Consider the following 13,668-nt stretch of genomic DNA (forward strand, 5'->3'; position numbering starts at 1 on the left):
CTTCCACCTGATTGGATAGAGACAAACTGATGACAGTGTACAAATGTCATTAGGTGCCGAGAAAACGTAACTCACATAGTGTAGATACTTTAGTGTTTGTTACAGTTGCTAGGTCCCTATATAGTATTCCATTTTCCATAGCAACCTATTTATTAATTGATTGGAGGTTTACTAGATAGCATCAAGATGATTAATTTCAATTTAGCCAAGTTTAAACTGTTGCAGTTGTTTAAACATTTCAGAGGGCTGTATCGTATTTCAAATAATATTTTCGACAAAAAAAAATTCTCAACTCAGTCTTCAAGTATTGTGTTGGTAGGTATTCCCAAAGGATACTCTTATCTTTGCATAAAATTTGGGGAATTACTCTCCACATATTTCCCTCGTTTTGAAAATGTCATCCCATACTTTGTATCTCAGTCTTTTCAAGTAAAATCTTGGTGGGTCTAAATGATATAACTACAACATCAAGGATATTTAAAAAAAATGTGAGCATGGGTGTAGCACCCCTTTCGGTTTAATGACACACTGTGGAAGAAACCCTTTTTGAATACTTAAAAACCTGAAGTAACAGCAACAGTACAACAGCTTTGGCTTTTATATTAACAAATATTAGCCTCCATCACACATCAAAGAACCCTCCTGATCCAAACACACTGGTGTGGATACAGCAGGTGACTGCATTGGCAAACTGAGCTTGTTAGAAGACAACAGGTCACTTTTTAATTAATGTTTCACTCTAAGTGTTGGAGTAGTGAAACAGGTTCCGCTCTGAAGGTGTGAACGTGTCAGATGTAGACACTGGCAGTGCAAAAACCATCAGCAGTGATACAAAGAATCCCACCCAAACAAGATCATTGTCAACAAAAGCTGCTAAGAAAAAACCTCAACATTTCACTGAAAATGTGTCAAGCAGCTGCTTCTTCCAAATAAAAAAAAAATATGTTAAAACAAAACATGACTAGTTATTCTTCTTCTTTCACCTTGAAGTAGCAGTCAAGTGAAGGGAGTGTGTGTAGATTGCGCTGGGTTTCTTCGCACTGGTCTACGTTTGTCAGATTCAATCAAATACAGCTGTGTAACTTGGTCTTTCATCGTATATTTCTGATCTAAAGACAATGACTTGGCCAAGCATGAGAAGCTTTGAAATGCAGAGTGGCAACAAACACAAGGAAAACGCAAACACAAGGAAAACGCGCACACACACACACACACACACACACACACACACACAGACACAGACACACACACACACACACACACACACACACACACACACACACACACACACACACACACACACACACACACACACACACACACACACACACACACACACACACACACACACACACACACACACACACACACACGACAAGATGGTAAAAGTGAATTCACCCTAAATTAAAAAGACACAAACAACCTTAAGATATAATAGAACATAGCAAATATAAAAACCATCTATGTATAAATAGAGACAATCAAAAGAAAGGAAATTAAAAATTCAATTTGTGGGAGGAGCTGGATTAACATTACAGTGAATAACAGGGTTGCGAGCACAGCATTAAACAAACAAACAAACAAAAATTGTACAATAAAACATTAACACGTATTAATGGGTATATAGAGGTCGGCCTGTTTACAGGGAGAAATCTACAGCTGACCGACATTTGTTCAACAGTGTGAATAGCTACAAGTTGTTTATAATGGAAATGTAACAGTAATTGACTAGCTAACCCTGTAAACACTGGCTTCAGAAACAGGGTTCACAGACTATGAACACCAACACAAATAACTCTCAGCCCCAAATGAAATGGAATGGCCCAAGCCTCTCGTTATTTGTTTTCCCCAGATGTGTTCTTGCTTACACAAAGCACATCAGGTCTCCCAGTTTTCCAAGACTGCACAAAAACTGTGGGACATAGTGGTGGTGGAGGCGGTGGTGGTGGTGGCGGTGGCTGTGCTGCTGCTCCCCTTCTCTCCACTTGCTCTTCAAGGTGAGGCTGGTGGGGGTGGATTTAAGCGGTGGCCTCCTCCAGCGCTGGCAGCAGGCCCTTCTCTGTGAGGTGAGCCTTGAGGGAGTTGAAGATGTGGAGTTGCTGATCAGCACGGAGGGCAAGGAGCTGCTGGATCACTTTGCTGGGATTGGGGCCCCTGAGAGAAAAATCAAATATAGATCATCTTCCTAATCCCTCTTGCAGATAGTGGTTGTCCATATATAATTTGCAACATTAACTAGGAATGGCAGGGATATTTATAGTTATACAAAGACACACAATGTGATAAATCGATTTAATGGTGTTTAACTGCTTTAACATTAACTGCAATTAAAACTAAAAATCTAATTATAAATGCAAGGCATACATATGGAATCTAACAACTGAAACAATGTCCTGAACACACTGACTTGGTCAGCTCTTTCATCATGTGAAATAAAACTAATATTTAAAACAAAAGGTCTCATCATGAGACCGCAAGGCTCAGATAAGAACCGTCTGTCCTAAGCACCTTAGACAAGCATTATCTGATCATGTAGTAACTATGGATAATGACCAAGTTCCAATGAATCTCAAAGAGCTCCTAGTTCCTCATTGTGCCAGTGGGTCACTTTGCTCTCTAAATAAAGGTTTACTTGTGATATTTGTCTTTCAAGCATGCTGAATTAATAGTTACAATAAAATAAATTAATTAAAAATTGCACAAATGCAATACAAAATAATGCTCAAGCAATAGAGAAACACACAAAAGTATATCTTGTACTGTCCACTATTGAGAGTTGATATAGAAAGTTGAAATGATATATTGTTGCATAAGGCATTGTAAGATTTTGCAATAAGGATAAAATGCAGCATTTTCAATTGTTAGCATATACAGCTATTTACCTGATAAAGCTAGCAATGTAGACATTGACAAATGTGGCCATGAGGTACTGGCAGTCGAATCTGTCCATAATGCCACCATGACCCGGGATAGTGTTGGCAAAATCCTGGAGGAAAAAAGGACAAATGCTTCCACTCTTAGCACAGTATAATATGGAAGACTAAGCAAGCCAAGAATTTTATGCAAAATGTGAAAAGGAAAAGACTCAAGCGGCATCAGCAGACTACCAGTGGAGTAACGGTGCATGTTTGCTGATTGGTGACTAATCAGGACAGTGTCATTCTCTACCTTGATCTTGAAGGCTCTTTTGAAGCCGCTGGCGAAAAACCCACCAAAGGGTCCTACAATGGAGGCGAAGGAGGAAAGAGCGATGCTGTGTATCTGGAATGGGTAGAGGTGCACCGTGGTCTGTGGAGACAAAAGGGAATAGAGACTTCCTAAAGTATAATTCTGTCAAGCAACTCATGTTCTTACTCCTGTTCTCACCACATTTGCATATATATGTGTGTGTGTGTGTGTGTGTGTGTGTGTGTGTTATTCTGTCAGAAACACAAAATGACAAAGGACAAATACTCTGCTATTACTTTGCTATGAGAATACTCTGCTATTCTCATGAGTCTTACCCATCCAGTAACAGACTCCATGATGCTAGGCAGTGCATAGTCCTGCAGCTGGAAGAGGTCAGATGGCTCACAATCCACCTGAAAGCTGTTGGAGTCATTGTTGAACTCCACTGGACACACAAAGTAGCGATAGCCAGCCATCACATAGGAGAGCTGGAGGGAAAAAAAAGGCTCAGTTAGAGCAACAACCTGCTGAACACCGCTTCATAGACTTTATATGTCAAGGTCAATGTACAACTAATCAGAACAGTGCAAACAACTATACTGTCAAATGTAAATTTTCTGATTTTATTTCTTTTTTTTTTTTTTTTGACAAATGTTTTTGGATGCCCATATGTAGATCAATCTCACTGTTATCTGAATTAAAAAAGTACTTAGCAGGACTGGCAGAAATGATCATACATGTCATGTCAATATGGCAAAATTCAATTTCAGTATACAAACACAAAATGAGAAGTCAGAATAGTGTTTTGTTTCATGTACGTTTGACTATCTACCAACTTCAGGAATTTTGCTGTGTGTCGTAATCATATCTCACCATGATGCCAAAAACAATAGTGGAAAAAAATCCACCAATGAATCCTTCCCACGTCTTCTTAGGTGACAGCTGCAGATGTGGATACCAGATTAATATGTCAAAGAAAGCAACACATTACAAACAAAATGAGAAGGTAATTCTCACATATCAAGTAGTTACTTGATTTCTCAAACACTTGTTTATACAACGGTTTACAAAGCTAAACAGAATGAAGCTTCAAACTGACCTTGATTAGAGGTGTGCGGCCAAAGAAGAATCCAAACATGTAGGCCATGATGTCGTTACAGATCACACAGGAAATTGGCACAATAAACCTTTCCACACAAAGCAGAGTGTACATCAGCCATCATAATAATTTGATTTTACTTTAGTAGAGGAAATAGGGGAGATTTCCACTGATGTAGTTAAGCAGTACAGTACAAAAAGAGATAAAGGACTGTTTACCCACCAAATCATCCCTTCAAACAGGTTGTGAATGATAAGGTGAGACTGAGTCACCACAATGAGCAGAGTGACATGAGTCCAGCCAAACTGTGGAGACAAGATTAATGGAGTGTGTTTACATAAGGATGTCTCAAATGTCCTTTAATGCAAAACATACCGCTATTTATCATAACAGAGTTCATTTTGACCATTAAACAATGGACAGAGAATATCAAGATCTTCTTAAGATGATTTCTAGGTGAAAGTAAAATTACTTAAATTGCTGTGAAAGTTATGGAATTAACGGTGGCTGCACAATGAGGAGAAACATGTGACAGGGAGAGACAAAATGTGAAATAAAAACAGTTTTCTTACGTACACAACATTATCGAGTTACTTGTGTGAGAATATTCAGGGATACTCCAATTCATAATTGTCCAGAAGATGCAAATTAACTTTAGCGGTTTTTGTTTTCTTTAATCACTTCATGTAATAAAACAGTATAACAATATCGTTCCATTGCTAGAGTGGAAAATGTGTCTAACAGGCTTATTTGGGTTTATGTCTGTAAAACCAGCCCCACAGTAAATATTGACACAAGAGCAAAGGCTGCCCTTCTGCTCTTCAACGACTTCAACGACTCACTTCTTGGTCTAACACACAGGTGGAACTATATGTTAACTATGACCATTTCTCCATCTATTTGAGGGCCTGGGTCACCAATGCTCCATTAGCATTAGCAATGGAAGCTTGTGAAGACAGAGGGAGGAAGGTACTCACCATGTAGAACTGAAGGCGATAGTGCTTCTTCACCAAACTCAGCACAAACATGCAGAAACCTGAAACATCAGGACAAATAATGCATGAAATATTTAATGGGGCATAATCAATTAATTAATTCAGAATCAAGGAATCCATCTTTACTCAAATCCTTGATAAATTTAGTCAGAGCTGTGGGTTGCTGCAGTCGTTAGTTTCATTCTATATGCAGGACTAAGGGGAGGACAGGATTTAACAATGGAGCGAGTGTCTATTAATGGGAGAGAGGAAGTCAAAACAGATGCACTAATGAGTCCAGGAAGCTGCTCTTTCCCAACACTTTAGAACCTGAGAAAATGCGGTAGATGAGTGTTGTTTTGGAACTCCAGGGTGAGACACTATTATCGTCACTGTAAAGACATATGAGAAAGTCAGGCCATTCAGTTCCATCTTGTGTTTAGCAGGCAGAAGGCAAAAAGAGTCAGGTTGTGTCTTTCCTCACCACATCCTGTTTGCCACCAGCTAGCAGCTATAGTAGCATTAACAGAAAATGAGCAATACAGGAAGTGGAATATCTCCAGTTACTGTGGTGTCTCTAAATGGACATGTATTTACATTGCAAGCGGACCTGGGCCTCTGATGCCATCCCTTCCTTTGTAATCAATTAACGATGGACATGTTCATTAAATATATGACCTTTAACAAGAGCAATTTAATGGTATTACTTGGTAAAATGTAAATGTATCAAAGGGACATTTCAGATTATACTCCATGGCAGTGTGTGAAGTAATCATGCATATTCGTTTATTAACGGCGGAAGAATCAAAAAAAAAAAAAAAAAAAAAAAAAAAAAAAACTACACCACTGGCTTAAAAAACCCAATATCCAAGTGTATGCTTCATATTAAGTGTTCTGTGTCATAATGTTCCCATCAATAACAAATGCTGAGACTATTCCAAACGAAGCAAACCTGTGAGGTAGAGGGCGAAAGAGATGAAGCGGTGGTATTTGCTGAGGATACGAAGTGGCTCCTCCCTTTGTACTAGTGTGAAGAAGTAATCTGTCACAGTTTCGCCATAAAAGAAGTAGTTCACACACAACAGGAAGTACCTGTGGAGGGGGGAAAAGTTGGAGCAGATGTACACATTTGATGGCAGCTAATCTCTGAATTCAGTATGCCCTACAGAAAAACCACTCCTGCGTTGCACTCTGGTACAAAGATATGTCACATTTTTTTCAGGGATCAATTAAAGTAATCAGTCGCATGAATCCACCAAGGGAGTAAAATGTGCTTTATGCAGAAAGAAGACCAAATAGTTTGTCATTTGATGACAGCAACAGAAATTCTTCCTCAACTTTCTATCGGGTTTTTCAGGCACAGTTTTTCTGGCATAGTGAATGGTAGAATTCCACTTTCTATCAATACCAGAGGTTTTCAAACTGTGAGGCCAGTCCCCCCTGTGTGGCATTAAAAGTGATATAAAAAGTATAAAGTTGCCGCAAAAGGTGGAAACGGGAAGGTACATGCTGCTGTTAAAACAACAGCCATGGGACTTCATATGTGATAATTATTTCAAGCTTTGCTGTGAGGCTCATGCTTTCTGATAATCAGTATATTTGGGGGGCCTGCGTCAGACTTTGAAAACCACTGCTCTACACTGTACATCTCTATTAGTAAAATCAAACAGCACTGATGAAGTGTTGTTGTCTTTTGCAGCTGATTGGCTTAATAATCCATTTTCAGTTTGCTAAAGATTTAAAACAGGAGACAAACCTCAGGAAGTCTGTAACAAAATAAAACATGAGACAAAAAATATAAGAAAGAAGAAAAATAAGCAAATGTGTTGCATACATGACACCGCATAAAATATGCAGTTGTTTGTGTGTGCACTTGCGTGTTGTGTGTCTGTCCTCACCAGCTCAGCGTTCTGAACCAGGGCAGGTGGTAGGAGTGGTAGACACTGTAGCCAATGGTGATGATTTCCTGGAAGCACTTGATCTGAACACAGAGGACCTGCACAGAGAATCTGTGTCACCACATACAGAACTAATGGAACTCCAGAGCTTTGTGTGCGTCCTACTGACACAAAATGGGTAGCAGGCTGATTTATACAGAATTCCCAACTGAAAGTAGCAGCGGTCCTCTCTGTTATTAAAAAGCCAGGATCTCATTAATGCGTGAGATTGCATTGTTCATTGTGTGTCAAAGGTCAACTCCGCAGAACATGCTTCTGAGAGCAACAGTAACCCTTGATGATTATTAACAACAATTTCAGGATTTGTTCAAACACTTTGCTCCTACTCACAATCATCATAAGCACCATGGGCCCCAGGTAGATGATGAAGAAAAAGAAGGAGATCATGGCTAGTGTGAGGATGCCTCGTACCCACCAGTTCTTCCATCTAAGGAAAGCACACAAATATTTTTGTTCAATGTCAACACAAAGACAGAAAAAAAATAAAATAAAAAATAAAATAAAATAAATAAATACAAAACCCACGGTTTACCAGCAGAGCAAATATTCTGCCAAGACCAAACACGTTGGCTTTCATTCAGCTGCATGAATCATCTTTGTCACAACTCATTTCGTAATTGATTAATTTCTTAGTAGCATATGAAATAAAATGCTGACCTAACCCTAACCCTTTTCTCCAGAGGGTGACTGGGCTCTCCCTTATTGATAGTGTGAGAAGCTCAGTCATTTGGGAGACACCCGAAGTAGAGCCACTGCTCCTTTGTGTGGAAAGGAGCCAGATGAGGGGGTTCGGGCATCTGATAAGGATGCCACCAGGGCATCTCCCTAGGGAAGTGCTCCTACCACAACCAACTGGGAGGAGTCCTCAGGGCAGACCCAGGACCAAGTGGAAAGAAAATATATCCTCACAATGTGCTCAGGATCCCCAAGTCAGTTAGATGAGGCTGCCAGGAAAAAGGTCTGGCCTTGTTAAAGCTGCAACCTCCACGACCCAACTTCGGATGGATGGATGTAAGCTGATGGTCCAATATACACAATTAATTCTCATCAAATTAGTTTTTTGTATTATATGGATTCATATTATCTGGCTCTCCACCAGTCATTGATCTCAATGTGAGGCACATATAGAAACTGTTGTAATTCCTACACCGTTCACCTGATTTGGTTGTAAATACCCTCAAATAAAAACTGGAAGTCTGCAGTTAAAGCACTGCTGTTTGTTTCATTTCAAATCCATTGTGGTGGTGTATAGAGCCAAAAATATGATAATTGTGTCGATGTCCCAATATTTATGGACATGACTGTATGATATCTATCTATTATATCATGCTAAATTAGAAAACTGTTATTGATTTACATCAGGACTTCTTGATGTGAAACGCTCTATGTGAAAGGTTGTCCACAAGTGTGAACCGATTATGTCATTGTGCATATACAAGTATGCATCATACATAGCTGCAGATTTCAAAAGAACAATGTAACTGCACCTACACAACCAAGTTTGAGATTATTTTTTCACAGATCACACAGTTTATTGAGTTATATCAGCTGTTCAAAAGAAAACTCTGTGTGAGGAGGGACCCCTCTATATAAACATGTAGATCAGACTACTGTCACATAAGTATAATAACTTTGAATCACTATAAATGTTTTTGTTGCCGTCAAGTTATTTAGTTTACTGTACACACGTATTGTTTTGTTTTACAACATTGTTCTTTTTTGATTTTCTCTTGAGAAGTAATTGTACCTTGAGGAAAGTCCAGACAGGGCCTTGTTTAGAACCTCAGGGGTGTCATCAGGAGGGACAGGCACCTCTGGGACCCCTGAATCCACCTTGGACTCAGTGTCTGACATGCCATCTTTTTCCAATTTCAGCTCACTGTCTGAGCCCTGACAGGAAGAGGAGAAATAACATTTAGTTAAGACAGAATCTTACAGAGGGAAAAAAAAGACAAAAGCAAACCAAATAAACCCAGAAGCACTAGAAACTGTTGTTTCATTTGCATTCATATTTCTGTTTATTCCATCCTCCCTGCCTTGGGAGCAGGACTTTTCAGGCCTGTTTCAGTTTCAGGACGGTTCCTGAAAAGTGACATTTTCATTGCTCTACTAAACTTGGTTTAGGACAAAATTTCATCTTGTCTTTTAAATGTACAGCATGATAGTGAAATCAGCATCCCTTTGAGGACATCAGGTCATTCTTTAAGAAAATCTAACCTTGTACCACATTCTTGCCATGGGTGTAACAAATAACTGATTAGAATGGGAAAATCGGTTTTGACATAAAAAGATGTGCATTGGTACACAGACCCCTAGATCAGTCTGAATGTAGCGTTAACCAGCCGATGGCCTGATTACAAAGTTATGAATCACTTTGCTCCTTGTTGCCGTGCCACTGAATCCTCCCTCTGCTCTGGGTCTACAGCTCTCTCCCTCTCTCTGTCATATACTGTCGCGAGACTTGTCATAGTAACGTCAGATAGCACCCGTTTTGAAAGTTTTAAGTTAGTTTTCAATGTATGAAGGCTTTTGTAAAGTACCTAAAATGCAATATCACACTAATAAAAATGTATTTCAAAATTCACGTTATCAGGAAAAAAAAAAAAAAAAGAAAAAGAAAAACTTTTTCCCTGGTCTTTGATAAATCTTCTTGGAAGTAAGCAATGCCACATTTAGTAGTCAGAGTACTGACTTCAGTTCATTCCTAAAGCAAAATGTCTGTCTTCAATATCACACCAATATCATGTATCATATCCCATCAAATTGGATCAAATCTTACTGAGTTGAATTAAACCAAATCGTTTCATTTGTATCATCCCTGAATCAAATCGTACATCATGTGTCTAGATAGTTTTCAGGTCTTCTTTTTTGGAGAGCGTCACAGCCATAATTCTTATGCAATGTGCCTTTTATCAAAGCACTTGTTAATATTTCCTAAATCAGATTGTAATCATCAGCTTTGTATATACATCCAAGTTTTAGATAATGGCACCTAATTGGTGTTAAAACAAAATAAAAATAGAATTAATAAAAAGGATAAGCAAACAGATATACTTATTGATAGTGAGTAGACAGATTTCAGACATTTCCAAAATGTTTAGCATTGAATCAGAGTCAAAGTGCAAAGACTGGAAAAACCCACACAAGTATTTCCTGTTGTGTCTGAATCTTATACATTTTTAAAAAGTTGGCTAAAGCTACACTTGTTCAAGATCACCGAACTGTGTTTACTTAAAGGATGCTTTATCGTCAGTGATTAGCTTTAGAGCTTTCTCTTCCTATTTTTACATAGTTTGTTTCACTTGACTTTAAAGATGAGGACTGAGTTAGTGAAACATTAGGTAACTTGTTAGGTGCTAATTTTGAAGAGCTGCTAATGTTGACCTGAATTCTGAAATACTCACCAACACAAATTGGTTGTTGAAGTCACAAGCATGTATTTCTCTTTTGTGTCTTGTGATACAGCATAATCACGTATCAATTAAGTGCGGTCTATGTCTGCTCTGAAGAGCTAGTCAGGCAAAGTAAGTGAAATGTGTGTGGGTGAGTCATGCATCTGAAAAGCCTTTGAGGTCTTGTGGGTGAGAACTGTATGGTCCAGTCCTTCCATAAACAACCCATCAATGTGTTTTTTGCATTGTCAACTAAAATGCACTCACACAAATGATGTTATATAATCGAACAAGCAACAGAGTCAGACATGCTGTGTTGGGCCAACAGCAGCAGGACTGACAGTGCAGGGTTGAGTGTGGGAGGTTAAATACTAAACCAAATCATCTCCAACCTTACTGTAGATTTCTCAGAACCATCTGTTCACTTGATGGAAACCTTCATTACAAAGCACACCCCCCCCCCTTCTCCATGGTAACACCAGTTGAAGGATGGAAATCGTCAGAGAGATGTCATCATAGTTACAGCTCCTCTCGTAAAAAAAAAAAACAAAACAAAACACTTGATTTACCTCTTATTTTATGAAACACTAAAAATATGACTCAGCTGTTAGTTGCTGTCAAAATCTACCAACTGAATGCTGAAGCCTACACAAGGACACATACGGTCTCTGTCTGCTGGTTTCTATGGATACAATAGCTGTCATCCAGGATGCTTGAGTTAAAAATAGAAGCTTGTTTCACTTAAACAGTCCGCCCCTTTCATGCTTTTGGAGCGCTAGCAGCAAACCAGTGTCTCTCTCTGTTTTTTTTTTTTTTTGTTTGTTTGTTTGTTTTTTTTTTCAGAAAAATGGCAAATTTGCAACTTGCAATTCTGTATAATAGACAGATATTTAATAGTGGGATTATAGAGATTTTGGACCAAGACGTCTGAAATGATAAAACTGTGGGTCTTTTGTAAGAGGAAAGAGGTTTGTCTTCCAGGTTTTCAACTGTGCTGAGCTAGATTAATAAGATGCAAATATTTGGGAGCAACTGCTGAAATGCTTTTAATAACTAGAGAACACAACATGTACTTACTTGGAATAAGACTTCCAAATACAGCCTGACAGGACACAAAGTTTCCACAGTGAGATGAGGAATCTTGCTGGTATGGCACAGTGTTATGTAATGCTACAGTTAAATTCAAGTTTGACTCTAAACACACTAAGAAGTATTACCCAAATTACATCCTTATTTTAAAAACTGAGATTATCTCAATTATGGCTGTACTTGGAAAAACCAGAAATGTCCAGAAATAAACGTCACAGCACCACTTCTTTTTCTGAATCTCCTGGTATGATCACAAGGGCTCTATAATAAACAGCTTAACTGTACAGATGATTCTGTGCATTATGGAAGATGTTCTCGTAGTCTTGAACCTTGAATTTTCTGTTCCATTTCCTCTTATCCTGTAGCTTGCCACATTAACACACCATCAACATAAATAATGCATTTACTTCGCATCAGTTCGATCCATGCCAGAGGTTCATTATAACACTTATTATTATGGCACTCGGGTTAGTCAGGCTGCTCCACTGCCTGCTGTACAGCCTGATAGTAAACAGTCAGCTGTCTTTACCTAACGCCGTAAACAAACATCAAACACATCGGTTGTTGAATATTTGCTTTGGGCGCTTTCAACGTCTTTGTCGTCACGAGGTTATACTGTGTCACCAATCATCAGTCAGATACTTTAGATTTCACTGTTACTTTGCTACACAGCAAATCAAGAAGACGATCCAAATATAAGTTCCCTTGCATCTGCATGCAGCTAATACGGAAAACACAGCTAAATGTCCCCGGTTTGCCTGGTGTTGTGATGATAAACGCACATCCTGGAAGTAGGCAAGAAGCGTCAGCCAATCAAGTTAAAATTAGCAGCAATTTGGCGGATGATTTGTTTAGCGCGCTAAACAGCGAATCCCATCAGCTCACAGACGGCAACTGTTATTGTGCTAACTATCGCGAGGAAAATACCAAGATTTAATCGAACTCAGTGTGACATTCTCCCTCAAGCTAACCTGGGATGGGAAGCTGACACCGACGTTTGGGATAGCTGCTCGGCTAGCTAGCGCTAGCATCAGATCCGAATGGCAGCACGGGGTCCTACCTTGTCCTCCGACGGCTGCTGCTGTAGCGCTGGGTCGGTGTCTCTGGCTCCGCGGTGCCTGAGCTCTGTCATTTTAGCGTAACGTGTAGCTTAACGACTACAGCGAAGGTCCAGGGACCCGACACACAAACTCAGACCGAATGACAGGTCCTCTGCTACGATGGGAAGCTTTTCGACAACAACACTGTTCGCTCGAAGGACCCAATCGATTGCACCTATTCAGGAATCAACGAAAAACGACACTTCCGGTTTTCAAAATAAAGTCAATGTAGCTAAATATGGATAGAATATAAAAAAGTTTAACATTAAGCTCCATTTATATAATGGAAAATATAAACACAAAATTAACCACAAATCAACCGTTTATTACCCATGATCCCATTCAACCCCACAGCAAGGTGGATTAAAAATTTGGATTCTGCTATTATAAAAGAAAAGAAAATAAACTCTCCTCCATTCAGAATCCCACTAACTCCTAATTTTTGCCTTATCGGTGACCTAACAACATCTAACTTACCTAACCATCTGTCCCAATCTGTTTTCGTAGCTCTAGCCACATAGATGTGGGTGACAAAGTGACAAATAGAGGAAATTGAATGGAAATTAAATCTGCAAAGAAATCTTTTAGGGAACTGGTTCACTCCTGCAGAGTTTGCAACACAACAGTACATATCTCTTGCATATTCATTGCAGTCACACTTTTTCTTATTCGTCCATAGCTACGCATAAATGCAGTTACAAAAATTACAATGTTAATAATAATCATCATCATCATAATCATCATAAAACAAATATTTCAGATGGTCAGGTTAATGGATCACCAAATTTTAATTACTATGCAGTGTTCAAAGTGTTTAATGATCTGAAATAAAAATAATTAAACACGTCTCATGATGAGATAAAAGATGTACGGTGTTTTGCAGTGTGT

The 13,668-nt window shown here is 39.0% G+C and overlaps 1 protein-coding gene across 1 annotated transcript; it reads right to left on the bottom strand.

Annotated features, from left to right (window-relative positions):
* Window positions 1-499: 499 nt before the first annotated feature.
* Window positions 500-12,947, bottom strand: cds2 (CDP-diacylglycerol synthase (phosphatidate cytidylyltransferase) 2). The gene is made up of 13 exons (XM_029511335.1): window positions 12,741-12,947; window positions 8,947-9,089; window positions 7,530-7,626; window positions 7,140-7,237; window positions 6,194-6,333; window positions 5,245-5,303; window positions 4,490-4,572; window positions 4,268-4,355; window positions 4,042-4,110; window positions 3,504-3,656; window positions 3,169-3,288; window positions 2,883-2,986; window positions 500-2,154 (listed from the first exon to the last, which is right to left on the bottom strand). The coding sequence occupies exons 1-13, from the start codon at window positions 12,810-12,812 to the stop codon at window positions 2,019-2,021; spliced, it is 1,362 nt and encodes a 453-aa protein (XP_029367195.1). The 5' UTR covers window positions 12,813-12,947; the 3' UTR covers window positions 500-2,018.
* Between the last annotated feature and the right edge of the window lie 721 nt (window positions 12,948-13,668).

This window comes from Echeneis naucrates, chromosome 9 (assembly GCF_900963305.1).
Source record: "Echeneis naucrates chromosome 9, fEcheNa1.1, whole genome shotgun sequence".
Taxonomy (NCBI): domain Eukaryota; kingdom Metazoa; phylum Chordata; class Actinopteri; order Carangiformes; family Echeneidae; genus Echeneis; species Echeneis naucrates.

What these genes read in the sequence shown, in the direction of transcription:
- cds2 (XM_029511335.1), bottom strand. Translation starts at nt 12,812, where the DNA reads ATGACAGAGCTCAGGCACCGCGGAGCCAGAGACACCGACCCAGCGCTA. An exon ending in CTGTCTGGACTTTCCTCAAG is followed by an intron (nt 7,627 to 8,946) that starts GTACAATTACTT and finishes TGCTTTCCTTAG; the next exon opens with ATGGAAGAACTGGTGGGTAC. An exon ending in TTTCGCCCTCTACCTCACAG is followed by an intron (nt 5,304 to 6,193) that starts GTTTGCTTCGTT and finishes CTGATGTTTCAG; the next exon opens with GTTTCTGCATGTTTGTGCTG.